General features: G+C 43.9%; 2 protein-coding genes across 9 annotated transcripts in view; one reads left to right on the forward strand and one right to left on the reverse strand.

Annotated features, from left to right (window-relative positions):
• Positions 1-27,263, reverse strand: part of ARV1 (ARV1 homolog, fatty acid homeostasis modulator) — a 51,696-nt gene that overhangs the window by 15,067 nt on the left and 9,366 nt on the right. For 3 of the 8 annotated variants that reach the window (XR_014492339.1, XR_014492340.1, XR_014492341.1), the window contains exon 5: positions 26,818-27,008. Coding sequence is in view for 1 of the 8 variants with exons in the window: in XM_083361314.1 (XP_083217440.1) it covers positions 26,902-27,008 (107 nt within the window). In the remaining 7 variants the exon portion in view is untranslated. Of the gene's footprint in view, positions 1-5,855; positions 6,937-8,078; positions 8,135-24,462; positions 24,563-26,283; positions 27,009-27,263 lie in introns of those variants that run through there. The other 5 variants (XR_014492342.1, XR_014492343.1, XR_014492344.1 and 2 more) reach the window with 5 other exon arrangements.
• FAM89A (family with sequence similarity 89 member A) lies at positions 724-18,370 on the forward strand. Its single transcript, XM_083361349.1, has 2 exons — positions 724-1,107; positions 16,483-18,370. Exons 1-2 carry the CDS (start codon positions 808-810, stop codon positions 16,639-16,641), a joined length of 459 nt encoding a protein of 152 aa, XP_083217475.1. The 5' UTR covers positions 724-807; the 3' UTR covers positions 16,642-18,370.

Raw genomic sequence — 27,263 nt, forward strand, 5'->3', positions numbered from 1 at the left:
CAGCCTTCCATCCTTCCGAGGTAGGTAAAATGAGGACCCAGATTGTTGGGGGCAATAAGATGACTTTGTAATAATGCCGCTTGGGGGTGTGTGTGAAAGCCCTAATAAACAGGCATATAACATAGAATGAAGGCTACTGCTAAGCTTGTAAGCCGCCCTGAGTCTTCGGAGAAGGGCGGGATATGAATGGAATTAAAATTAAATAAATAAATAAATAAATAAATAAATAAATAAATAAATAAATAAATAAATAAAGTCAATGGGGAAGCCAGATTCACTTAACGGCCAGGTTACTTGCTTATCGACTGCAGTGATTCGCTTAACAACTCCGGCAAGAAACGTGGTAACATGGGGGCAAAAGTCACTTAACAAATTCTCACTTCACAACATAAACGCTGGGCTCGGTTGTGGCCGTCAAGCCGAAGGACTGCTTACTACCTGTAGTCTGTTTCAGTTCTTTGAACTCCGGGCTGACCTCGCCGACTTTGCTCCGAGGAAGTCACCGGAGGACAGCCGTGCGGTACCACTCGACGCTTTCTGTTTCGGCCGCTCCTCTTCGGGAGCCCGTTTTTCCGATCGCTCGCTGGCTTTTCGTTTCCTTTCAGGGGCCGCTCCTGAAAGCCAAGGCCCGAAGAGGGCGGGGCGGGGCGGGCTGAGGCGAGGCCGGCCAAAGGGGGCGGGCCCGAAGCCGGACAGAAAGAGGCTTTTCTCAATGCAGGCTGGAGGTGCGGCGGCGGCGCGACGTTGTTTTGTCGCCGCGGATTAACCGCCTTCGGCTGCCTCGGAGGCGACGTCCCTCCGAGCGCCATGAGCGCGTCGGGGCTGCCTTGGAGCATCGACAGCGGCGGCTCGGGGCTGCCTCCGCTGCCCAAGAGCCTGAGCGGCTTACTGAATTCTTCTTCCAGCGGAGGCGCCCCCGGCGGAGCCGGAGGGCGCTGGAGAGACCTGGAGCGGCTCTACGCGCAGAAGTCTCGCATTCAGGACGAACTGAGCCGGAGAGGTAGCCGCGGCGGCGGCGTCGGCGGCGTCGGAGGGGGGCGAGGATCTCCTCGCCCGCCGAAGCCCCCGAACCTCGACGCCGCCTTGGCCCTGCTCCGTAAAGAGATGGTGAGTAGTAGGCGGCGGCGGCGGCGGCTGCTGCCAAGACCGCCCGGGAGCTGCTGGGCGTACCGCCGCGAAGAAGCGGCGCATTCCTGGACCAGGAAAACTCTGTCCTTGGAACATTTTTTTTGGGAGGGGGATCTTTATTTGCCCCCCCCTCCTCTCTCCCCTCGTGTACTTTCACGAAATGCCGTGCACCGAAACTCCCTCGGTCGAGCCAGGGCTTAATTGAACCCCCGTGGGCAAGGCCAGCCTTGGCTTTAGCAAAGTGAGAGAAGCCAGGCGAGAAAATCGGAGCAAATTCAGCCTCGTTTCTTCGGACGGCTCCCTCGAAGGCTGCCCTGGATATCCGCGGCTGGCACCTCGGGCCGATTTCTGCTCCCGGAGAATGTGTCGCCGGCACGAAACGCGTGGCTGAATAAACCAGGCGGTTGCAACTTATCTCCCAACTTAAAAAAATAATAACAATCGCAACGCCTCGTGTTTATCTTAACACGATTAGAAGCTTTTTTCCCCCGCCCGCCTACCCCCCCAGCCTCGGGGGGGGGGGGTCTCTGGTATTTTTGGCTTGCAGGATTTTTTTTTTTAATTTCTAAGCCAGAGGGGTGGGTTGCTTGGAAACTTTTGTGGCAGTTTTAAGGCGCAGATTCTTTGAATGCGTGATGCTTCGTGAACGTTTAAGTTAGGCTAGGAAAACCAGAAAACCCTCTCTCTGCTGCAGTGCATATTGGGCAGAGTAGTGGTTGAAAGAGAAGAGCTTTCAGCTGGGACCTTGCAAGCTCCAGTCCTGTTTCTTCAAGTTTACATTGGCATAGAACTGGGGAATCTCTCTCTCTCTCTCTCTCTCTCTCTCTCTCTCTCTCTGTATATATATATATATATACATATGTATGTATGTATGTATAGGTAAAGGTTCCCCCGCACATGCGTGCTAGTCGTTTCCAACTCTAGGGGCCGGTGCTCATCTCCGTTTCAAAGCCGAAGAGCCAGCGCTTGTCCGAGGATGTCTCCATGGTCATGTGGCCGGCATGACTAGACGCCAAAGGCGCACGGAACGCTGTTACCTTCCCACCGTAGTGGTTCCTATTTTTCTACTTGCATTTTTACGTGCTTTCGAACTGCTAGGTTGGCAGAAGCTGGGACGAGTAACAGGCGCTCACTCTGTTACACGGCACTCGGAATTCAACCCGCCAAACTGCCGACCCCTTCTGATCGATAAGCTCAGCATCCTAACCCACTGAGCCACCGCGTCCCTTATATATATATATATATATATTCCCGTGTAAGATTGAGGGTGTCTTGGCGACGTTTCGACGAGGTCCCACTCATCATCTTCAGCACGAAGCCGAAGACACAAGCCTGAAGATGATGAGTGGGACCTCGTCGAAACGTCGCCAAGACACCCTCAATCTTACACGGGAAAAGACCCAAATACGCCAAGACCTACACACACACAAATATTACAAGGCAGGCTGCTTCGGAATTTACTCAGAACATAGATGAAGGGCTTTAATTCTTGTAACACATTACAGGATATAAATACTAGAGGGGTTTGGACAATAGCCAGCCCCATTTTCTATTGAAATAATTTAATAAAATGAGATGGTGCCCTGGTTGTAGAAGTTCTTCCTCAGGAGAGTTAGATTATTTTCCACTTTGCTGCTTTCTAAAACTCTTATTTAAGATCTTTTTAAAAATCCTGCCATCATCATCATCAACATCATTATTATTATTAAACTCAAGGTGGCAAATACATCTACTATCCCTTTCTCCTCCTATTTTCCCCAAAACAACCCTGTGAGTAACTTTGGCTGAGAGAGAATGATGGTCCAAAGTCACCCAGCTGGTTTTTATGGCTAAGACTGGAGTAGAACTCACAGTTTCTTGGTTTCTAGCCTGGTGCCTTAATCACTAAACCAAACTGGCTCTTTTAAATCAAATTTGTTGAGCTTTTTTGCATTAATCTTGGATGCCATAGGCTTTGCTTTTACTTCCTTTCCCCCCCATCTCTAAGATGGAAATGATTATAAACAGCTTCAGAGCAGTCAATTAATTCCTGGCTGGGGAAATTCTGGGAGTTGAAGTCCACCTATTTTAAAGTTGCTATAGCTAACAAATGTTCCTTTAGAGCAGACATGTCAAACACAAGGCCCGGGGGCCGGATCTGGCCCGCGAAGTGGTTTCATGTGGCCCACGAAGCCATCCTGGAAACAGTGAGGGAACGGCCCCCACTGCCTTGGCCCTGGCCCAGAGACCCTCCTTCTGCCAGAGACCCTCAGATCTGTCCCACTCCTGCCCAGACCCCATAGGCACCCTTGATGCAAACGATGTAGAGCTGGCCACGCCCACCCAGTAGGCCATATGCACTCTAGCCACGCCCACCGTGGCCACACCCACCCGGCCCCCTGAGGGCAACCGCAATGCTGATGCGGCCCTCAATGAAATTGAGTTTGACACCCCAGCTTTAGAGGAAAGAAACAGAAAGGGTCTAAACTTTTGAAAAGTGTAAGCAAAAGTTGCTTAAACAAAATTAACAATTATGGCCACACTTGGAAAATTTCTTCGCTGTACAGGAGTTTAATTGGTCTGTGAAGTTTTAAAACACACACTAAATTAACATAAGATTATTTTAACAAATCACCCTTCAGATATAGAAGAGTCTTGGCAAGAGAATAGAAGCTGCTGTTGGAAAAAGCCAAGCCAAAGTCTCCTTTAGTCTGTGGAACTGGTTGTACTATTCTTTGGCCTGTGGTGTAGTTACTTAGGTAGTTATTATCATCTCTTAACAACAAACCAGGGATAGTGACTGTAATGTTCTGCCTGGAGTTCAAAGAAAGTAAAAACCTAATGCAAAAATCTCAGCAGGATGGAAAATCTTAGGTTTCTGATGTCATCTAAAAGATGTTTTGACAAGACATCCTTTCATTTTGACTCCATTTTTTTCCCTCCCATTCTCCAACACTCACTCTTTTTTTCTAAATAGGAAACAGTAAACTAAATAGGAAATTTGAAAGCTCTTTCTTTTTCCTCTTAAAACAAAGGAATGTAATTTTATCTATCAGTTCCTCTAGAGAAATTCTGTTCCAGTTGGAATTCTTTTTTTCATCCTGTCTTCTTCCTTAACGATGTTCTTATTGTGCATAAACAATCTTTCTTTACTCTCTTCAGATTTCGAATTAGAATTATTTTATTGTGGTTTGGAAAATGGAATGTGACTTCATGGACATCTTTGGTTCTATCTTTTGAAGTGTGGCGCATTGGCTTTTGCTTTAGGCAGGAATGGTCCCTGGGCTGAATGCCGATTCCTGACAGCTGTAAATTTACATTGGTTTTCAAACAAGCAGTCAGTTTACAGATTAAAATATAGGGAGTATGCCATATTTCAGAGCAAATAGGAGATGGAAGACAGGACTAATTGACTTAACTCTGAATCACAACCCTGGTTTTCCATTTGGCTGAAACTGTATCTCAATAACAATGAATTGTTTTATTGTCATGGCAAAAAAAACCTTCAACATTCTAGTCTAAAACATTTTCTGTGTTTAAAATGTGTGGTTTTGACCAAAGGGGAGTTCCAAAGTAAACAAGTTTTCCACTTACAGTGAAGTGAAATAGGATTTAATTATTAGGTTAACTTAAAGCCTTTGTGTTGGATCTGACATGAAATTCCTGAAGGCAACAGTGATTTATTCCTGCCTGGCACACCTCTGATTAAGCAGTCTTTTTTTCTTAGTCATTACAACTCCCTCCCATAGACTGATACATGTCTCTACATAAATATGCACCATTCATTATCATTTTAAATCTAGCTAGCTCAAAATGTGAGCTAAGCATTTTCTCTTTGTAATATTTGTGGCGTGGTGCTGTCAGCCTAGAAATAAAAGCTTCTGGAAATATTATCTGAATTCATTATGATGTAGTGGAATGAAAGAAGTGGCCGAGCTAATACATATTTCTCTCTAGCAAAATCTACCCTCATAGCAAGTCTGTCAAAACTTACCAGTCACGGTTAGTGTACTGATGACTTCTTCAATTTCAGCATAATAGGAGAAACATGCCTTAGATCTCATCTCAGTTTAACTGAGTTTAACTCAGTTTATTTAAATAAAATAAAATAAATATACTACTCCATGCATCAGATAAAATGAATTACAGTTCCCACATGTTTAGGCCTTTCAATACAAAAATCAGAATAATCAAACTGGACTCCTTCTGATTTCAAGAAATGCAGTTTTCTCTTGGTGTACGTTGGGATACCACTCAGCATTCCCCACCTACTAAGCAGATGGGAGCACTAGATAGAAGATCTAGATTTACCTCTAAACCTAGCAAGGGAAATTCCAGTACCAATTGTGAACGTGAATCAAGGATTTAATATTTGCACTTACATCAATGGTAATAAGAGCCTTGGTGGAGCAGTGGGCTAATGCCTCCTTAAATAACACCAACTGCCTGCAATTAGTGCAGGTTCGCATCCCACCAGGCTCAAGGTTGACTCAGCCTTCCATCCTTCCGAGGTAGGTAAAATGAGGTCCCAGATTGTTGGGGGCAATTAAGCTGATTTTGTAATAATGCCGCTTGGGGTGTGTGTGAAAGCCCTAATAAGCAGGCATATACATAGAATGAAGGCTACTGCTAAGCTTGTAAGCCGCCCTGAGTCTTCGGAGAAGGGTGGGATATAAATGGAATTTAAATAAATAAATAAATAAATAAATAAATAAATAAATAAATAAATAAATAAATAAATAAATAAGACAGTACTGTGCTTATGGTTTTGCCATCTAGATTTTAACCATACAGAGAATGATAACTGTCAGATGTACATGTTGGATTCAAAACAGGCAGCTGAGATCACATTGCTAATATCCAATGAATAATGGAAAAGGAAAGTTTCAAAAATATGTCTGTTTTTATCTAGGATTTTTTCTTTCTGTAGGTTCCATTCTAACTGTGCTTCCTGATCATTTTTAATAGGCAGCTGAGGTGGCTGAATTTACCATGTTGTTAAGAGTATCCACAAGTGCACTTCTGCACTTGGCAAATTGCCTATTCAAGATGATCAGGTAACACAGTTAAGACAGAATACAGGTAGTCCTCAGGGTATGATGCAACTGGGACTGGAATTTCTGTCACTAAGTGATGCAATCGTAAAGTGTGATGACACATGACCACACTGCTCAACAGCAATCTCAGAAATCCCTGTTGCCATTGTTAAGTGAGGATTGTAGATCATTAAGCAAGCATCTCAAGTGATACAAACATGGGAAGAGATACCGAAACTGCTCCAAGCAAGCAGGCTGTTGGGCAAAGCTATGAGTTGGTAGGCAAGAGCCACAGGTGAGTGCCACAGAGTGCGGGCAAGTGGGTGCTGTGAGTGGACACTGCAGAGCACAAGATGCCCATGCCACCCAGGGTTCCTTGGAAGAAAAAGCAGTGGGAATGGGAGCCACTTGCAACCTCTTGCCAGCTTCCCCATTGACCCTGCCTGTGGGGAGCTGGCAGGGAAGGCCACAAAGGATCAAATGACTGTAGAACAGTGCGACTGTTATAATTACGAGTCAGTTGTCAAGTGCCCTAATAGTGATTGTAGGAACACTGTGATGGCCACAACTACTAGGACCGATTGTAAGTCCCCCTCATTTAGCATTGTCATAAAGACTATGATAAATCTGGAAGAATATTGAAGTGCAAAGACATCTTGACTTCAAAAGTATGTTTTGTCAGGGCTATAGCCGTAACATACAGTTATGAAAGTGGGATCAACAGAAAGCTTGAATAAAGATAAGTTGAGGACTATGTATTGTGCTTCTGGGGAAGATGGCTGATGACACTGGACTGCAAGAAGAAAAAAAAATCACTGGATCCTAGATGAATTAAAGTTAGACTACATATCAAAAGCATTAATAATGAGGCTAAAGCTGACATACTTTGCACACTTAATGTAAATGCAAGAGTAATTGGAGATGAGTTGCTTGGAAAAATCAGAGCCTTTGAAGAGGCCGACAGCAAATAAGTTGGCTAGATACTATCACTGATGACATAAGCAGCACCACACAAAAGTTTGAAGATCTGAACTTATACAATGACTGAATAACAAAAGGCAACTGGTTATCAGGCAAATGTTTTGGACTACAAATACCTTAGTCACTAGTCAGGTACTCTGGAAATTGTAGTCCAAAACAACCGGAATAAATAAACTGCCTATCTCTCATCTAAGAGATACTGTCTTTAACAGGCAGAAATTGAAACCAAAAACTTACTTGTGTTTTCCATTCCTTCCTTTCAATGCAGTCACTGAAGCTATTTGTTGATATGCAAATTACCCCCCAAACAAGCAGTCATTTTTAACAAGGATGGGAAAAGAATGGGACTGAGGTGTGGGGTGTAGAAAAGGCTAACTTTTTCTCACAGCATTTTCCTTATTTTAGCGGAGAGTTGGGAAAGTTTATGATATTATTGCTACTAGTTTAAATAGTGGGCATATCATGCAGCATGCGAATTGACTTTCCTCAGAATCCTTTATTCTGATTTCCTGGAGTTTGGCTGTGTGATTTATATATAATGATGAGATTGTATCTTAGGGATAAGAAACTAATTAGATGGAAGTACTATTGTATCTGTATTTATATCTTCTGGATAGTTTTCTTGCCATATATATCTTGTATTCATTTCAAAAACTTGTTTACCGGTATACATTTTCTCTCTGCTTTGTCTAATGTATATCTATCTGTCTGTATTATAGTAGGTTTTACTACATGGCCTGGATACTTCAAGACACATCTTCAAGTTAATTTTAACATTACCTTGTAATTATTTATTTTGATTAACAAATGATGTCATATCTTGGTCCACCTAAAAGCAGGAAAACAGTGGTAATATTACCTGGAAGCTGTGTAGCACTGCTTTATTTGTTTGGGTTTTTTTCTGCAAGCAAACTAATCTTGGAATTTGCAGCATATAAATTTAAATGCAGCAAAGATCTATTCTGTTTTCTTTCTCTTTGCATTAGAAGTTTGCAGAGATGAGCAGTTGCCTAAAAGGCAGGAGAGAATGGGATACATTGAACATTCTCCCTTATCTTTCCTCTCATTACAGTTCATTTCATAAGCTGCTTTTTAGAATATCATTAGTTAAAAGTGTCTTGGTGGGATACAGGTTGAAACATACAGTTAAGAATAATATACCGTATATACTTGAGTATAAGCCGAATTTTTCAGCCCACTTTTTGGGCTGAAAAAATCCACTTCGGCTTATACTCCAGTCAACAAAAAAAAAAGAACTTACCGAGGACTTGCGCGCGGCCGAGCTACTTTGCCTGATGCTGCTGGGGTCGCCCGGGTGCCTCTGCTCGCCCTCAGCAGCACCTGGCCCGGAATCACATGCGAAACAAGCCCGGCAGAGGAGCCGGAGCGGCGAGCAGAGGCGCCCGGCCCAGATCCTGCAAGGCCCGGCCGAGACACGCCCCCAGCAGCGGAGCTGCTCCGGCTCCTCTGCCGGGCTTGTTTTGCATGTGAGCTACTTTGCCTGATGCTGAGAAGACCCGCTTGGGCACTCGGGTTGCTGTCAGTCTCCGCAGGCCCTTCTCGTTTCCAGGAACGTCAAGCGCGCTTGGCTCTCCACCCCCACGGCAGGGCAGGGCAGGGCAGAGACTTGCTCGCCCTTCTGACGGCCCTGAAGAGAAACGAAGGGCTTGCAAACTCCCCGCGAGAAGCTGGGCGAAGCGCGCGGCTGGGCGAGTGTGTGCCTGCGCGCGTATTTACGAAAGAAACGCTCCAAGAGTTCTTCTTTCTCCGCCCCCTTGGGGGGAACTCTAGCGACTGCTGTAGCCGCGCTTCTCTTCTCGGCTCCGAAAATAGGGATTTTTACTCTCTCTCTCTCTCTCTCTCCCCTCCCCACCCCGCATTCTCCTGCCTCTTCGATTGCGACAATAAAAGGGCGAAGGGTGCGCTGGTTTCTTCCTCCTTCCTCCCCCCCTCCCCTCCCCTCCCCGATTGTCAGGTGAGGCAGCTGGAGGTCTGGCCGGGAGATTGTAGCCGTTTTGAAACGCCGCGTCTTGAAACGCCCGATCAGCTGATTTTCGGGTGGAAGAGCCGCGGCTTGAATCTGTTTGCATCTGCCTGAATTAGACCAAAACGGCCTGAATTTGACCAGAGTTGCTTTGTAATGGCTGGAGGAACTGCAGAGGAGGTCTTGCCGGGAGATTGTGGCCGTTTTGAAACGCCCGATCAGCTGATTTTCAGGTGGAAGAGCCGCGGCTTGAATCTGTTTGCATCTGCCTGAATTAGACCGAAACGGCCTGAATTTGACCAGAGTTGCTTTGTAATGGCTGGAGGAACTGCAGAGGAGGTCTTGCCGGGAGATTGTGGCCGTTTTGAAACGCCGCGGCTTGAAACGCCCGATCAGCTGATTTTCGGGGCGGAAAGAGCCACGGCTTGAATCTGCTTGTATTTGTTTGAACTTAACCAGAAACGGCTCGTAATGGCTGGAGGAACTGCGGAGGGAGTGAATGCTCCAGCCTGGAATATTTGGAAAGGCTGGGGGAACCAGATGAACTGCAGCTTAAGCGACTGTTGCCGGAGGAGCCATGGCTTGAAACGCCCCAGTTTTGGGGCAGCGTTTGCTTGTTCCCTCCCTCCCTCCCTCCCTCCCCTTTCCCTCCTCTCTAAATCCTTCCTTCCTTCCTTCCTTCCTTCCTCCCTCCCTCCCTCCCTCCCCTTTCCCTCCTCTTTAAATCCTTCCTTCCTTCCTTCCTTCCTTCCTTCCTTCCTTCCTTCCTTCCTTCCTTCCTTCCTTCCTTCCTTCCTTCCCCAGCCCTAATCCGGAAAGTGGAAGGAAAGAAGAGTAAAGGCTGGGCGGAGGAGGAGGGGAAGTTTAAAAAGGGGGCGGCGTTCCCTTTAAAAAGCCGCCCGCCACGCCGCGCTCCCTCGCAGCACTCGCGGCGGCTGGCTTCTTGGCTCCCGGTCTCCCCCAGGCTTCCCGGCTGTGATTGGCGAGCGAGCCTCCGGAGCTCCGGCGGCCGTGACAGCAGAAGCGGAGCAAGCAAAAGCGAAGGGGGAAGGAAGTTCACCAGCAGCACCTCGAGCCCGCTCCGAGCGCTGGCGGACGCGGAGCCGAAAGAGAAGCAGCATCTCTGCGCGCCCGGGCTGCTGGGGTGAAGTTGCAGCCGCCGCACCAACCAGCCGAGGAGAAGCAAGAGAAGGAAGTCACCGCCGCTGCCCAGGCTGGGTTTCCTTGAAGGCTGCTGTTTGCACCCGGGAAGGAAAGTGCAGGAAAAAGGGCAAAGTGGCGAGCTAGCCCGGCATTCAACGTTTCTTCGCCGCTGCCATCCCCGAGAAGGCGAAGGGCTCCTATTTACAGCCACCCATCCGAGAGAAAAGCGGCTGTCGGTGCTTCGTCGGCCTTGATCCGGGACGCAGCCTGACCTCCCCTCGTCCCGGGAGACTCTCGCTTCCCCCCACCCCCCACCCCCCACCCTCCCTACATTCCGAGCCTTCCAGATCTTCGCCTGCCTACTCGCGAGCAGGCATGTTTTCCAGCCAATCCGGGCCTGGGAGCAGGGCGCCGGCGGCACGTCCACTTTCCCCGCACTCTCCGTTCAGACGGCGCCCTTTGAGCCTGGAGTGATGCGGAAGTCGGAAAAGGGCGCCGGGCGAAAGCAGCGAAGCGGGATCGCCGCGTGCCCCCCACTCCTCCTCCTCCTCCTCCTCTTCTTCTTCTTCCTCCTCCTGGTCGGCTTGACACCCCCATTTCGGCTGCTTCGCAAACTGCTTCCTCCACCCCACCCCACCCCACCTCACCCCTCCCCGCAAAAGATGCCGGGGTCGACAGCGTTTTTTCTACCCGGAACAAGCAAACACGCAGGCAACCCTGCACTATTCAGCTCAGTGAAGTCACGCTTGAAACGGCTTGAAACGCCCGATCAGCTGATTTTCGGGGCGGAAAGCGTGCGGTGTTGTTGTGTTTTTTTTCCTCCCCCCGAAAGTGAACGGCAGCTTTCCGTACTAGTGTATTGGCATGTCAAGACACCAGCACAAAGACCAAGGTACAAGCAGCTCTCCTTCAGTCATTATTGAAACATTTGATCAGCCCAACTTCTTCTTCTTCTTCTTATTATTATTAAATCTGTTTTTTAACCAAGCGTGACTTCACTGAGCTGAATAGTGCAGGGTTGCCTTGACATGCCAATACACTAGTACGGAAAGCTGCCGTTCACTTTTGGGGGGAGGAAAAAAAACACAACAACACCGCACGCTTTCCGCCCCGAAAATCAGCTGATCGGGCGTTTCAAGCCGTTTCAAGCGTGACTTCACTGAGCTGAATAGTGCAGGGTTGCCTGCGTGTTTGCTTGTTCCGGGTAGAAAAAACGCTGTCGACCCCGGCATCTTTTGCGGGGAGGGGTGAGGTGGGGTGGGGTGGGGTGGAGGAAGCAGTTTGCGAAGCAGCCGAAATGGGGGTGTCAAGCCGACCAGGAGGAGGAAGAAGAAGAAGAAGAGGAGGAGGAGGAGTGGGGGGCACGCGGCGATCCCGCTTTGCTGCTTTCGCCCGGCGCCCTTTTCCGACGTCCGCATCACTCCAGGCTCAAAGGGCGCCGTCTGAACGGAGAGTGCGGGGAAAGTGGACGTGCCGCCGGCGCCCTGCTCCCAGGCCCGGATTGGCTGGAAAACATGCCTGCTCGCGAGTAGGCAGGCGAAGATCTGGAAGGCTCGGGATGTAGGGAGGGTGGGGGGTGGGGGGTGGGGGGAAGCGAGAGTCTCCCGGGACGAGGGGAGGTCAGGCTGCGTCCCGGATCAAGGCCGACGAAGCACCGACAGCCGCTTTTCTCTCGGATGGGTGGCTGTAAATAGGAGCCCTTCGCCTTCTCGGGGATGGCAGCGGCGAAGAAACGTTGAATGCCGGGCTAGCTCGCCACTTTGCCCTTTTTCCTGCACTTTCCTTCCCGGGTGCAAACAGCAGCCTTCAAGGAAACCCAGCCTGGGCAGCGGCGGCGACTTCCTTCTCTTGCTTCTCCTCGGCTGGTTGGTGCGGCGGCTGCAACTTCACCCCAGCAGCCCGGGCGCGCAGAGATGCTGCTTCTCTTTCGGCTCCGCGTCCGCCAGCGCTCGGAGCGGGCTCGAGGTGCTGCTGGTGAACTTCCTTCCCCCTTCGCTTTTGCTTGCTCCGCTTCTGCTGATGTCACGGCCGACGGAGCTCGGGAGGCTCGCTCGCCAATCACAGCCGGGAAGCCTGGGGGAGACCGGGAGCCAAGAAGCCAGCCGCCGCGAGTGCTGCGAGGGAGCGCGGCGTGGCGGGCGGCTTTTTAAAGGGAACGCCGCCCCCTTTTTAAACTTCCCCTCCTCCGCCGCCCAGCCTTTACTCTTCTTTCCTTCCACTTTCCAGATTAGGGCTGGGGAAGGAAGGAAGGAAGGAAGGAAGGAAGGAAGGAAGGAAGGAAGGAAGGAAGGATGGATTTAGAGAGGAGGGAAAGGGGAGGGAGGGAGGGAGGGAGGGAGGGAGGAAGGAAGGAAGGAAGGATTTAGAGAGGAGGGAAAGGGGAGGGAGGGAGGGAGGGAGGGAACAAGCAAACGCTGCCCCAAAACTGGGGCGTTTCAAGCCATGGCTCCTCCGGCAACAGTCGCTTAAGCTGCAGTTCATCTGGTTCCCCCAGCCTTTCCAAATATTCCAGGCTGGAGCATTCACTCCCTCCGCAGTTCCTCCAGCCATTACGAGCCGTTTCTGGTTAAGTTCAAACAAATACAAGCAGATTCAAGCCGTGGCTCTTTCCGCCCCGAAAATCAGCTGATCGGGCGTTTCAAGCCGCGGCGTTTCAAAACGGCCACAATCTCCCGGCAAGACCTCCTCTGCAGTTCCTCCAGCCATTACAAAGCAACTCTGGTCAAATTCAGGCCGTTTCGGTCTAATTCAGGCAGATGCAGATTCAAGCCGCGGCTCTTCCACCCGAAAATCAGCTGATCGGGCGTTTCAAGACGCGGCGTTTCAAAACGGCTACAATCTCCCGGCCAGACCTCCAGCTGCCTCACCTGACAATCGGGGAGGGGAGGGGAGGGGGGGAGGAAGGAGGAAGAAACCAGCGCACCCTTCGCCCTTTTATTGTCGCAATCGAAGAGGCAGGAGAATGCGGGGTGGGGAGGGGAGAGAGAGAGAGAGAGAGAGTAAAAATCCCTATTTTCGGAGCCGAGAAGAGAAGCGCGGCTACAGCAGTCGCTAGAGTTCCCCCCAAGGGGGCGGAGAAAGAAGAACTCTTGGAGCGTTTCTTTCGTAAATACGCGCGCAGGCACACACTCGCCCAGCCGCGCGCTTCGCCCAGCTTCTCGCGGGGAGTTTGCAAGCCCTTCGTTTCTCTTCAGGGCCGTCAGAAGGGCGAGCAAGTCTCTGCCCTGCCCTGCCCTGCCGTGGGGGTGGAGAGCCAAGCGCGCTTGACGTTCCTGGAAACGAGAAGGGCCTGCGGAGACTGACAGCAACCCGAGTGCCCAAGCGGGTCTTCTCAGCATCAGGCAAAGTAGCTCACATGCAAAACAAGCCCGGCAGAGGAGCCGGAGCAGCTCCGCTGCTGGGGGCGTGTCTCGGCCGGGCCTTGCAGGATCTGGGCCGGGCGCCTCTGCTCGCCGCTCCGGCTCCTCTGCCGGGCTTGTTTCGCGTGCGAGCTACTTTGCCGGCCGCTGCTGAGGGAAGATCTCTGGAGAGGAGCATAAGGTGAGCTGCTGCATTTCCCAGCCTCGGCTTATACTCGAGTCACCAACTTTTTCCATTTTTGGGGGGTAAAATTAGGGGTCTCGGCTTATATTCGAGTCGGCTTATATTCAAGTATATACGGTACATCAGCTAAGCTGGGGCAGCTCTGGAATCCACTGTGATCTTATGTACTTAACAGAATAACAGAGTTGGAAGGGACCTTGCAGGTCTTCTAGTCCAACCCCCTGCTCAAAGAAAAGAAATATTAATACTATACTTCAAATAAGATCTACTTTTCCCTTTCACATGCATAGTTCTTTATTGAGGTAACTGCAGAAAGTAAGGAGTAATGTAACATGTTGTGTATAAACACTATAAAATGCCATAGACTTCAGTTATATCCTGCACTTTTTAAATTATTAAATGACCATATGGAAGTGGTCAAAAGATCCAGGCCATGTCCTTCCTACATTTTTTTTTTAAAAGGCAGCTAGTCCTAATCTGGCCTGGGAAATCACTGAAAGGTGGGAAATAGTGTAGTTAACTGAACATAAACCAGCATTGTAGAAAGCTACTTTATCAATCTTAGTGCTCTTTAAGGGTCAAGCTAAACTGGATTGGATTTGCTAGTTGTGCTGATTTTATGAAAAACGGATTTTACCTGTCATTGTCACTTCCATTTGTTTTTCCTCCACTTCTTATTTTTTTATTTATGTTTTAATTTTTTTTAATCCTGCCTTTATTATTTTTAAAAATAACTCAAGGCAGTAGGCATATCTAATAGTCCTTCCTTCTGTTTTCTCCACAACAGCCACCCTGTGAGGTGAGCTGGGCTGAGAATGACTGGCCCAAAGTCACCAAGCTGGCTTTCATGGGTAAGACAGAACTAGAACTCACAGTCTCTAGCCTAGCCTTAAATCACTAGACCAAATTGGCTCCCTTTAGATTTTTCCCCAAACATCTCTTGCTCTCTGCACAGAGTTCAATGTGAATCTTCGTCTTTAAAAGTAAAACTCACCCCTTTCAACTTATCTCATCTAACTGGAATATTCTTCTATTTAAATTTGTCAGAAAAATAATCTTTTCACTTACCGGTATATACTATTTTTTCTGGAATTTTCTTAAGTTCTATTTCATTTGTATTATCAATCTGCAATATAGTATTAAAATATTGCTGTAAAACATGACCTCTGGTCTTATTCCTGGATGTCCCTTGGAACAATTCATAATTTTGCAAAACTTGTATTAATCTTACAAACCTTATCAGTCTCTGTGTCAATGTTATCTTCCCCCCCCCATCCAGGAAATTGGACAGATTTAACACTTTTTTCTGATATCTTCTCCCTGGCCTTCTGGAATTGCTCTAAATCTTAAATATCTTAAAATCTTAAATCTTATTTTTCTCTCAGTTCTTTCCAATAATGCCAAATCCTTTTCCATCTCTATTTATAACTCATGCCTTATTTTCCAAAACTTCCATTTTATTAGTAATGTAATTCTCCAGCCATTTCCCCAAAGATTCTTCAATCTTCTTAAGTTCTTCTTTTTACATATTTTTTTTTATTCCTGCAAATCCTTCTTCTATTTTTAAAGCATCCAAACTATTGGCAACCAATCATCTTCTTTCCAATTTCTTCAAAACATTTTCTGCAATAAATCTGGTGAAATGTCCTTAGTTGTAAATTGTTCTAGTGAGCCATCCCCCTCTTTCTCCTAAATTAACAGCTTTTCTTGTGGCTGCCTTTTTGAGAAAGTAAGTCAATTTTGTAAAAAAATAAAGTGCAGGTTTCTCCTCCTCCACCCCGTTTTTTCTCTTTACTACTTTAATCTCAGTTAGCTCCCTATAGTTACAGTCACAATTTAGCTCATTATTCTTATCTTGTTTGGTAAAATCTACCAGTTACCTACTTACACAGAACTTTTACACCAGAGACAAATTCCTTATGTGTCTAATCACACTTGGCCAAAAAAGTATTGTATTGTATTGTATTGTATTGTATTGTATTGTATTGTATTCCATTCCATTCCATTCCATTCCATTCCATTCTATTCTATTCTGTTCTATTCTACTGTCCTTAATAATAAACAATCATCATTCTCACAAATGTCTAGTCCAGGGGTCGGCAACCTCGGCTCTTTTATGACTCGTGGACTTTAACTCCCAGAATTCCTGAGCCAGCATAGCTGGCTCAGGAATTCTGGGAGTTGAAGTCCACGAGTCATAAAAGAGCCGAGGTTGCCAACCCCTGGTCTAGTCTATTACGCTAATTAATTTTGCTGTTTTGAAGGCCCTTTTATCGGATTTTTTTTTCTTTAAAATACTGCCCTCTTTATCCATTTAAAACTTTCTTGGATCAAAATGTTAAGCTTTTTACGTTTAAATTAAAATCCTTCAAAGTAGCATTTTTTTCTCTCTGCTTAATCTCAGAAAGAAGGCGCCTGCTTTGATTTTCACTGTTGTTTGGAGTATCTGTCTTTAGTTGTAAATGAGTTAAATCCAAAGGTATTTAAGAAAGGCTTTTGCCAGTCAAATGTCTGGCAAATGTCCAAATATTGTAGTTCAGTCTTCCTGTATAATTGACAGGCATACTGGTTTTATTATTATTATTTTTTGAGGAGGATAAAATCATTGTGATAGGAAAAATATGCATGGGCCAACATCTTATAGATAAAATCAAGCATAATATTAACGTGTGTTTTCTTTCTTATTAGGTTGGCCTCCGGCAGCTGGATATGTCATTACTGTGTCAACTCTACTCTCTTTATGAGTCAATTCAGGAATATAAAGGTGCCTGCCAAGCAGTATCAAGCGCAGACTGTGCATATGCACTGGAAAATGGCTTTTTTGATGAGGAAGAGGAATTTTTTTAGAATGAATATTTCTTAGAAAAGCCTTTTTTTTTGGAGTGCAATGGAGTTGGCAGTTAAGAGATGAGCTGTGTTTAATTGGAACTCAAAGTACATTCTTCTTTCTGCTCAAGAATTGCTCCATTTATTTCCGGCGTGCTGTTTAACCCAAGTTACACATTATGTAAATCCTGCTCTAGGAAAGTAATGTACAATGAATGTTGAAGCCTCCCGAAGCATGCTTGACAGGTCATGTCAGTGTAATTTGTGCATGGGGTGTTTCTAGATGGCAGATGTTGACAGCTATCTTTGTATAAGCAAAAGCGTGGCATTGTACACCTCATCTCAAATATTCTGACATGTAAGATGTAGTTATATAGTTTATTTGTAATCACTGAATAGATGTATCCATAAACACCTTTTTAAAGCCTCTGATCTGTGGGATTGGAGTACTACTTGTTTTATGCCATAAAGGATGAATTCTGTAACATCTCAATAGTTTAAACTTCTTCCAAAGTTTTTACTTGGGTTGATGATCCAGTTCCCTTTCTTTCTTGCTAATGTCAGAATGACTTATTTAAACCAATGTAATAAAATTCTGTAACACTTCCTATATTTTTACTCAAATACAATAAGAACAAAACAGAGCAGCTCATTGTACACCTTGCAGCTCCATTAGCTTCCATAACTGTAATTTAGTTGCTCATTGTCCAGTTAATAATTTAAGTTTAACATACATGGATTAACAACATCGTTAATTGTTTGTTTGGAAGACAAATGGTCAATTTGTCCCTTACGGTCCAAAAAGACCTTAATGTGTATGTTATTATATACAGTTTTGTGTTTTTTTTATACTATAACAAATGAACGTTTGAACTGGAACTGTAATTTGTTAAGCTTTTTCATGGACATGTAATTTAGCACTTGGAGGTAGCCAAGGAAAGTTGCATGGCTGCCTTGGTGGACTAAAGTAAATTCAGAAACCCACAGCCTACCTCACATGAAGAAGTTTATAGGAACCCAAGCAGAAGATGGAAACCTCTGAACTGATCTTGTGCATAATGGTCAGAACCTGATTGGTTTCAGCTTCCTGAAATACTTTGGTAATTGATATACGGAGAAGGAAAGTGTTTTGCCATGCAGGAATATGATATACCATGTAAGCAATTGATTTGTTTTCATGTGGAAGCCTGTTTTAAGATTTGGAAACGTATTTTCAACTTCAAAGGAGAAAACTGAGAAGACAAATAATAAATCTTCAAGCTTGTTAACTTTGGATGTGTCCAAAGGGAACAACAAAATGCGTAAAAAGGACAATCACATTCATAAACTTATAAAAGCAGCTTCTATAATCTTTTGCGTTGCTGTCTTGTACACTACGCTCATCCCTGCTATGTGATCCTGCCAGGTCTGTCACCAAATATTTCTGTTCTGCACATTAAAAGAGATCTGCTTTCAAAACCCAACTGAGTACAAAAAAATCGCCATATTGAGGAAAATGGTTGGTATATAAATATATAAATAAAAAGTAATAGCCTAGCAAGCAGCTCTACCCATTCAGCTCTTTGGAACAGGGTATTTTTACTAGCCTTATTTTTTGTCCTGATTGACTCCGTCAATAAAATTGGGGAAATTGATGACACCCCTGTTGCTGAAATCATTTATTTATTTATTTAGCATATGATGGCTGAAATCAATAGTACACTAGTTCTCTAGATTACTTATGGGTTGGCTTCCACTAAAATCAGTGGGATAAAACATATCCATTTAGGCTGAACCCAACCAATGTAATAAGGATTCAAAAAAACATCGGTTATCCTCCAAATATTGATGAACTGTGATCCTCATCCTGCTCGGTATTCAGACGTTTGGACAAGTATACTGGCAAGTATAGATCTGCACCTTGTGACAGGCTGTGTCTACCCTGGCAAATATGTTCTCTACTTGTGGCCTTGATTTATAACATGTAAAGGCTTCCAGACTTCAGAGACTCTTCATTTAGGTCCCTTTGTTACCAATGAAATATTTCTTGGCCCAGAAGACGGGAGTTATAAAATAAAGACGTTTCCAAACCAATGCTTTGAGAGAGATATTGGTTTAAGAGAATAGTTCATTGACAGAATTCTTGTAACCCTGTCCCCTTTTATCCAGTAACTTGTTAAAAAAACTGAAACTTGCACATGCGGGGAAAAAAAACACTTGATTTTGGCAGATGCCAAGAGTCTGATATAAAGCTGTTTTTAAGGAGCAGTTATGCCAGTTACGCTGATTTAAAAAGGTTAATGATGTCTTCATTTGTTAGAATGGCTCTTCCCAGCCTAAGCACACTCTGGATCCATATTCTAGAAAGTTTAGTCAGCGTAGACAAAGGCCACTTTGCCTGGGAATTCTGGGAGCTTGTTTCAGAAAATAATTGGTGAAACCAAGGTGGGAAGATAAGTGTCAACAATACAAAATGCATCATGTTGATTTAGGGGTAACTCGACCATCGCATAAAAGATGTGGCTTAAGAATGGCAATGCAGCAGTTCTACAGTAACTGCTTGAACAACTAAACCAAGTTGCCAACTTGCAACTATTATAGAATGTCTACTGAGGGATGTAAACTATAGAGCAGGGCTTTTCAACTTTTCACAGATTGTACCACTTTCAGGACATGACAATATTTGAGTACCACCAGCGCTTAGCAAGATGTCAAAAACTTGATGACTAAAAAAAAAGGGGGGGGGATTTTGGGCTTTACTGGTTAGATTCATTTGTTGTTCTAGAAATGGCTAGTTTATAATATGGAAAAGTAAAAAGTTGAGGTTCACTGTTAATGCTTCCATCTACTGCAAAAGAGGAAGTCAGAAATCAATGCCCTTTCTTTTTTCCTTTCTCCCCCTCACTTTTCCCTTTTTCTCTAACCCATTGCTCACAAAAGCCCCTCCTCTCTTCTCATCCTTTGTTCGCAAAAGCCCCTCGCTTGCTCTCTCCCTCACACTTTGCTCACAAAAGCCTCTCTCTGTTCGCAAAAGCCCCTTGCTTGCTCTCACACACTCTGCTCGCAAAAGCCTGTCTCACACACTTTGCTTACAAAAGCTTCTCACTTTGCTTGCAAATGCCCCTCACTCTCTTGCTCACTCACTTTGCCAGCAAAAGCCTCTCGCTCATTCACTCACACGTTGCTCGCAAAAGCTTCTCACTCACTCACTCACACGTTGCTCACAAAAGCCTTTCACTTTCTCGCTCTCTCTCTTACTTTACTCACAAAAGCCCCTCACTCACTCACTTTGCTTGCAAAAACCTCTTGCTCGGTCTCACTCACACTTTGCTCACAAATGCCCCTCGCTTGCTCTCTCACTCACTTTTCTAGCAAAAGCCTCTCGCTCTCTCACTCACTCACTCACACTTTGCTTGCAAAAGCCTCTCTCTGTCAGTAACACTACTGGCAAAAGCCTCCTCTCTGCCCTCCTCCTCCTCTTCCAGGTGTGCTGGAAGCTTCAATCAGCATGCAGCTGCATGTGCAGGTCCCGGGGCTTCTGCTGAGCCCTGTAGCTCCAACTGATCTCCTCCAGGCCTGTGTGGTGCCACTTTAGCTCATTTTCCCACTACAATTGGTTGGGGGTCACGTACCACCTGCCAGGTGCTAAAGTACCACGGATGGTATGCATACCACCGGTTGAAAAGCCCTGCTGTAGGGGGTATGTTAAAAATCACTGATATGGATTCTAATAGCGTTCAGTCTCAAAAGTTGAACCTTGTTTATTGTCTGATTTTGTCAGGTCACAAAAATGATCACATGACCTCAGGACCATAAAAAATGCATGCCAGTTGCCGAGCATCTGAAATCTGATCATGTAACCATGCGGTCCTGCAACGGTTATGTGAAAAATGTCTTTAAGTCACTTTTTTCAGTGCCACTGTAACTTTGAATAGTCACAAAATGAGTGGCTGTAAGTGAAAGATTGCCTGTATTAGTTATACTCCAATAGGCTCTTTAAAATCTGAAGTGTCATTGCAAGAAATGGTAACTCCAGGACCTAACGTGCATAAGGATTTTAAGATTAAAGGTAAAGGTAAAGTAAAGGTAAAGGTTCCCCCGCACATGCGTGCTAGTCGTTTCCAACTCTAGGGGCTGGTGCTCATCTTCGTTTCAAAGCCGAAGAGCCAGCGCTTGTCCGAGGACGTCTCCATGGTCATGTGGCTGGCATGACTAGACGCCAAAGGCGCACGGAACACTGTTACCTTCCCACCGTAGTGGTCCCTATTTTTCTACTTGCATTTCTACATGCTTTCGAACTGCTAGGTTGGCAGAAGCTGGGACGAGTAACAGGTGCTCACTCTGTTACGCGGCACTCGGGATTCGACCCGCCAAACTGCTGACCTTATCGACAAGCTCAGCATCCTAACCCACTGAGCCACCGCATCCCTATTTTAAGATTACAGACCGCAATAGTCTTACAGGGGAAAAAATACAATTGCTGAACGTATTTCTTTTGTTGTATGTTTCTTTAACAATATTATTGTAGGAAATTAAAATGACAGGAAATCCGTATCCTATTGTTTGAACTTTGTGGAAAGTTCACTGTACATCTGAAAGAAATCTTGAAAAGTAGTATTAGCCCTTCCTGTGTCCATTTCTCTGACACAAAAGCAGCTACAACTTCCTGGCTATATGAAATCCAAAAAGGAAATGAACTGTAGCTTAACCTTGGTATTCAGACAGCTGATTTAAAATAACCAACTACAGACCAATCCCTAGTCCAGGGGTAGGCAACCTCGGCTCTTTTATGACTCATGGACTTCAACTCCCAGAATTCCTGAACCAGCCAAGCTGGCTCAGGAATTCTGGGAGTTGAAGTCCATGAGTCATAAAAGAGCCGAGGTTGCCTACCCCTGCCCTAGTCTAATGGGCTACGTGCACTATTTCAAATTTATATGTTATATGATTACTTATTTCCTGCTCTCCCAACTTTTCAAGAAATGACAGTGCATAGTGCACATATGTGAAACAATGGGTATGCTAATTCAACTTTCACAAAAAACAAAGATAAAATTTAGATAAAATTTAGATAAGAGCCTTGGTGGAGCAGTGGGCTAATGCCTCCTTAAGTAACACCAGCTGCCTGCAATTAGTGCAGGTTCGAGTCCCACCAGGCTCAAGGTTGACTCAGCCTTCCATCCTTCCCAGGTAGGTAAAATAAGGACCCAGATTGTTGGGGGCAATTAAGCTGACTTTGTAATAATGCCGCTTGGGGGGGGCGAAAGCCCTAATAAGCAGGCATATACATAGAATGAAGGCTACTGCTAAGCTTGTAAGCCGCCCTGAGTCTTCGGAGAAGGGCAGGATATAAATGGAATTAAAAAAACCCCTCTCTATATTCCTACTTGAATGGAAGGGCTTGCTTAGGGAAGGGCTGTTTTGTAGGTTCTCCTTCCCAGTTATGTGTTATGACCAGTAGGATAATAAGGCCTGAATCCCTTTTGTCTGCTTTGGAACTGACAACAGGAAGAATATGGCTGCCTAAATCAAGTGTGGTACTGATGTTTGTGATGAGCTGATCTATTCTGGCCTGTCTTGCAGAAGGAGGAATTTGGGGGAAGTGCTGTTTTCAATCTGAGTACCTTATTTCTCTCATTCGGCGGTGTCTGAGCATTGCTGCCACAATTTCTAATTGGTTAAGATCAATTAGCTGTTTGTGAATGTTGAAATACGTGTTTTTCTTTCTGAATAAAAAAATGCAATGAGTATTCTGTAAGCAATTTTCAATCCACTGGACTCAAAACGAGCAGGTATTGTAAAATAGGTTATTTACAGAGGATACACAGATTTCAATGGTTGAACATAGCAAATATTTAACAAGGTCCAGCCTCTATGGTGCTGTAGTTAAAATGGTAATCTAGGACCAAAAGGACACAAGTTTTTTTGATGGTGAATCTTTTGGCAAAAGCATCTAGAACAGGGGTGTCAAACTGCCGACCCACGGGCTGGAAGTGTGCAGAAGCCACGCCCACCCCATTGCTGGCAATGGCAAAACAGTCCCGATACGTTGCGTGACATCACGTGACCGTGAGTTTGACATGTCTGATCTAGAATCATCTGTTTAATTTTGCCTTTTACATTACTGCACTATACTCTCATCAGGCCAATAAAATACTGTCAAGTACTCTGTCATGTCCTAAAGTGCTGTTGGAAGCAAATTCTTATTGTTCCTTCCTGTTTGGCCAGGAAAGCTAAATAACAGGAAAGCTAAATATCCTACCTACTGTATACAATGGGAGAAAATACATTTAAACCAATTGGGCACTACAGTAGAGCCAGCAAATCCACACAACACAATCCCAACACAACCAAATTCTCTTTGGGGGATTTCCAAAGTTGGGAGAGCCCTATTCCCAGCAAGTGATGGCCTTGAGTAGGGAGGAAGAGAGAGAATCCCCATTCTAATCCATCCTGTGTGTTAATCTTCCAAAACTGATTAATAAAGTAAAGTGTTACCTATCCAATTTTCTATGCATGAATTCAGCAAATATACATATTAAAACCTTTAACCAAATAAGATTTTAGGCCACACTACATATTTATTTACTCGGCAGAATCTTGGACCAGCTAGTGACTTATTTGCTGCCAAACAGAGAAAGAGAGTAGTTTTTCCTCTAAATGACCTATCAGCTTATCTATAAAATGTAAATTCTGCTGCTAGGAACACATTCCTATGAAGCTACTCAAAAGTTCAAATTGCTCAACATGTTGTCTGGGATTATTTCTACGGACATGTAGCATTTTTTTCCAATTCAGAAAAAAACGAGAAAAGAACAGAATCTCAGGAAAGCCAAAGAAATGGCTTCCTACTGCGAAATATCCCTCAGATACATATTATATACGGTATGTATCTTATGTTAGTATTTTGAAATTTAGTCCAGATTTGTTTGGGATGAGCCATATTTAATTTTCGTTTTCGTCCTCCCTACCATATTTGAATAGTATAAGGGAATACAAATATGATTTAAATCTACATGCGTGATTTTTTTTGCATTTTCTAATATAAAAAACAGTACAGAGAAAGATATCATTCTATTGTCATAACTTTTCTGATAAACTCAGTTTGTACCATCTCTTCCTCCCCCACCCTCAACAATTCCTTAATCTGAAATCTTGTACATTTTCCTTAGGGTAACTCCGTTAAAAAAGACAGTTTGGTGTAATGGTTAAGGCATCAGGCTAGATAGTGGAAGAACTGTGAATTCTACTTCCATCTCGGTTATGAAACCAGCCGAGTAACCTTGAGCCAATCACTCTCTCTCAGTTCCAGGATGGAGGCAATAGCAAACCACTTCTGAAATCCTGACATGAAAACTGCAGGGACTTATTTAGGCACTCACCAGCAGTAACAATTACTCAAAGGTACCAAACTACTACAACAAAAAAACACCCCAACAACTATTAAACACAATTGGGTTGGTTGGTTTTTTTTTGAATAATACAGGTTTGTATTGTTACATCAATAGCAATATAGGAAACTATAGGAAACAGCTGTAGGCCATCCCAAAGAGGAGGCATATTTGGGGCCCGTTGGCCTGTGGATAATAGCAGTAGCAATAGCACTTATATACCTCACCACAGTACTTTACAACACTCTCTGAGCAGTTTACAAATGTCAGCATATTGTACCCCAACATACTGGGTCTTCATTTTACCCAACTTGGAAGGATTAAATGCTGAGTCAACCTTGGGCCAGTCAGGATCAAACTTCTGGCTGTGGGCAGAGTTAGCCTGCAATACTGCATTTTAACCACTGTGCCACCACGGCACCACGGATAAAGCACCGAGATGGACATCTCACTTTTTTCATTATGTATCAGCAGGTAGAAAATGCAGAAGCTTTGCCTCTTTATCTCTGACTGTTCTAACTTTGGCTTAGAGTCAGGATTTTGCCTCTTTATTCCTCCATTCCTGCAGACTGCTAAGAAAGTAACAGGAAGAAGTACAGACCCCTTATGTTAAACTCAGGGCAATGAGATCCTGAATAGACAGGGTGAAAAAGGCTGAGGCAGAAAATGTTATAGCATGTTATTCCTGCACAGGTTATATATTTTGATCCTTTAATCAATAGAATTCACTGACTTGGTAAGGCCAAAAGCCAATTCTCAAAATAGCTCCTATCTTCTATTAGTTATTCAGGAAAAATGAAAGTTCAATATTGTATTTATCTGATATCTAGATTTGACCTGATTTTCTGAAACTTAAAAAAAACTGTTTTAACAATTAACTTTTAAAATATAATTAGAGGTAGTCCTCAACTTACAATAGTTCATTTGATGACCATTCAAAGTAACGGCCCTGAAAAAAGTGACTTGGGACAGTTTTGCGCACTCACCACCATTTTAGTATCTCCACAGTCACGTGATCAAAATTCAGATACTTGGCAACTGACTCATACTTATGACAGCTGCTATGTCCCAGGGTCATATGAGCACCTTTTGTGACTTTCTGACAAGCAAAGTCAATGGAGACGCCAGATTCACTTAATAACCGTGTTACTAACTTAACAACAGTACTTCACTTAACAACTGTGGCAAGAAAAGTCATAAAATGAGAGAAAACTGACTTCATTTAGCCACAGAAATTTTGGGCTCCATTGTGGTCATAAGTTGAAGACTACCTGTAATCTTAACACTCCTTCTTTGTCATTACTCAAACCAATTCCAGGGCAGGATGTATGAGGCTTCGTTTCTCGCTGTTCTTCCTTCCTTTCTCCTTCCCATCCCTTTTCATAGGCAAGTAAAATGGCTGCTTCTGGATGGGGCATAGACCAAGGGATTGTGAGAGTGGCTGGGAACTGTCATAGACGTTTGAAAATGAAGATTACATGACTATAACAGGAGCCCAGCAGTGTAGCAGGAGCCAATAAAACTGAAACAGCCACAAGTTCTCTATATTTCATTCCCTTGGGAGTCATGGGTCCTGGATTTGGGACACATTTTGTAAGTTAGCCCACTTGAGGTATCTTGATTCAAAAACTGTTGCCCTGTGATGCACCATTTTCATCCAGAAAATGTCATGACAATGAGAGCTTTGGTAGCATATGGATAAACTTTGTTCCTATAACTATTTCCAATAAAGTCTTATCACTTTCTTCCCAAGAAGAATAGTAATGCTTAAACTTTAACTGTTAAAGAGAGAGAATAATCTACCAGTTAGTTTTGTACATCCAAAACCTGCTTAGCTTTAAAATAATTTAAAGCAGACAATATTAGCTCTTATTATCTTGTACTAGCCTAAATTGATTCCAGCTTGGAAATGGAATTAAATATTCATATAAATTAGAAATTTTTTTCCTCAGTGACAGTCACACAATTTATTTCCACTGGAATCATTTCAAGAAAGATAACTTAAAAATATTTTTCAAATCACTTTAAATGCAGATTCAGTTCATGTTCAGATAACTTCTGAAGCTCAGAATAAAATAATATAGATTGGGGAGTGATTGCAGTTCTGTACTACTTTTTCTGAGTAAACATCGTAGGATGACATCGCTAAGCTTACTTTTAATGAAGCCATAACAACATCAAGCAGTGTTTGTTCAATCCTTTGCATACGTCTATAACTTGATTGCCTTGAAGCTTACTCCTAAATACGTGGGTATAATATTATTTATTAAAAAAAGAGTGGATTGCCTTTAGACATAAAAAACCCTTTATTTATAAATATCTCTACAAAATATATTTGTTCCTTGGAAGATGTATAAATATCAACTTAAAAGTATGAGAACTCCACAAATAATATATTTCCAGTGTTTCCAGTAGCATAATTGCCACAAATGTCAAAGTGAAGCCACTTTACTATGATTTTATGCGTGGCTGTCAGAACACATCTTTGAGTCAAGCTGTTTGTTTTTTCCTTGTTTTGTGATTTTGCCTTTTTTAGTATGATCATTTTCTTCTTTGTACTTTATAATAAAACCATCACCTTTTTTTCTTTTAACTACAAAGTAATGCAGGAGGAAAAAACAACATAGTTATATAATCTGAAATTATAAAAGAGCAATATTCTTACTTTAATACACCATCACATTAAAAATAGCAAAATTGTTATAAAAATTAAATATCAGTGCATCATTCTTAAATTACTATGGGTCAATTGATTGGTTTGGCATAGAAAGTTTCATTGACATTCAGCATTTCTTTACCACTTTGTTTAGAATTATCAAATACTGACCAGTGAGGAGGTGAATGATTTCAAAGGCAATATTTTCCACATCTTGAAATTTTTTCACTGTTATCCTAAGGAAACAAGATGGTCTCAGAAATCCCATCCTATTTTCTGGAACAAGTAAATGATGCTATTTTCGAAAAGTAATCCATTCAAAATGATCATCAGACACAGTTTGCGGCTAGTATTCAAAATAACTGCAAAACAAAAGAAAAACAGAATGTGGTAGGGTTCCCAATAGATTTCCATAATGATAAGAAACAAATTAGTATGGACAAATGCTATTTCTGGTTAATGAGATGACCTTGTTTTGGCTCAGAAGCTAAACAGGGATGGGCTTACTCAGTGTTTACTTTTCCTTGCTGAGCACAATTGCTCATTAGTATCCTTTGAACCTTAGGAAAATCAGTAATTCAGTAATATTCAATTCTGGTATTCTTTTCAGATATAGT

The sequence above is a fragment of the Vipera ursinii genome (assembly GCF_947247035.1).
Source record: "Vipera ursinii genome assembly, chromosome: 1".
Lineage (NCBI taxonomy): Eukaryota > Metazoa > Chordata > Lepidosauria > Squamata > Viperidae > Vipera > Vipera ursinii.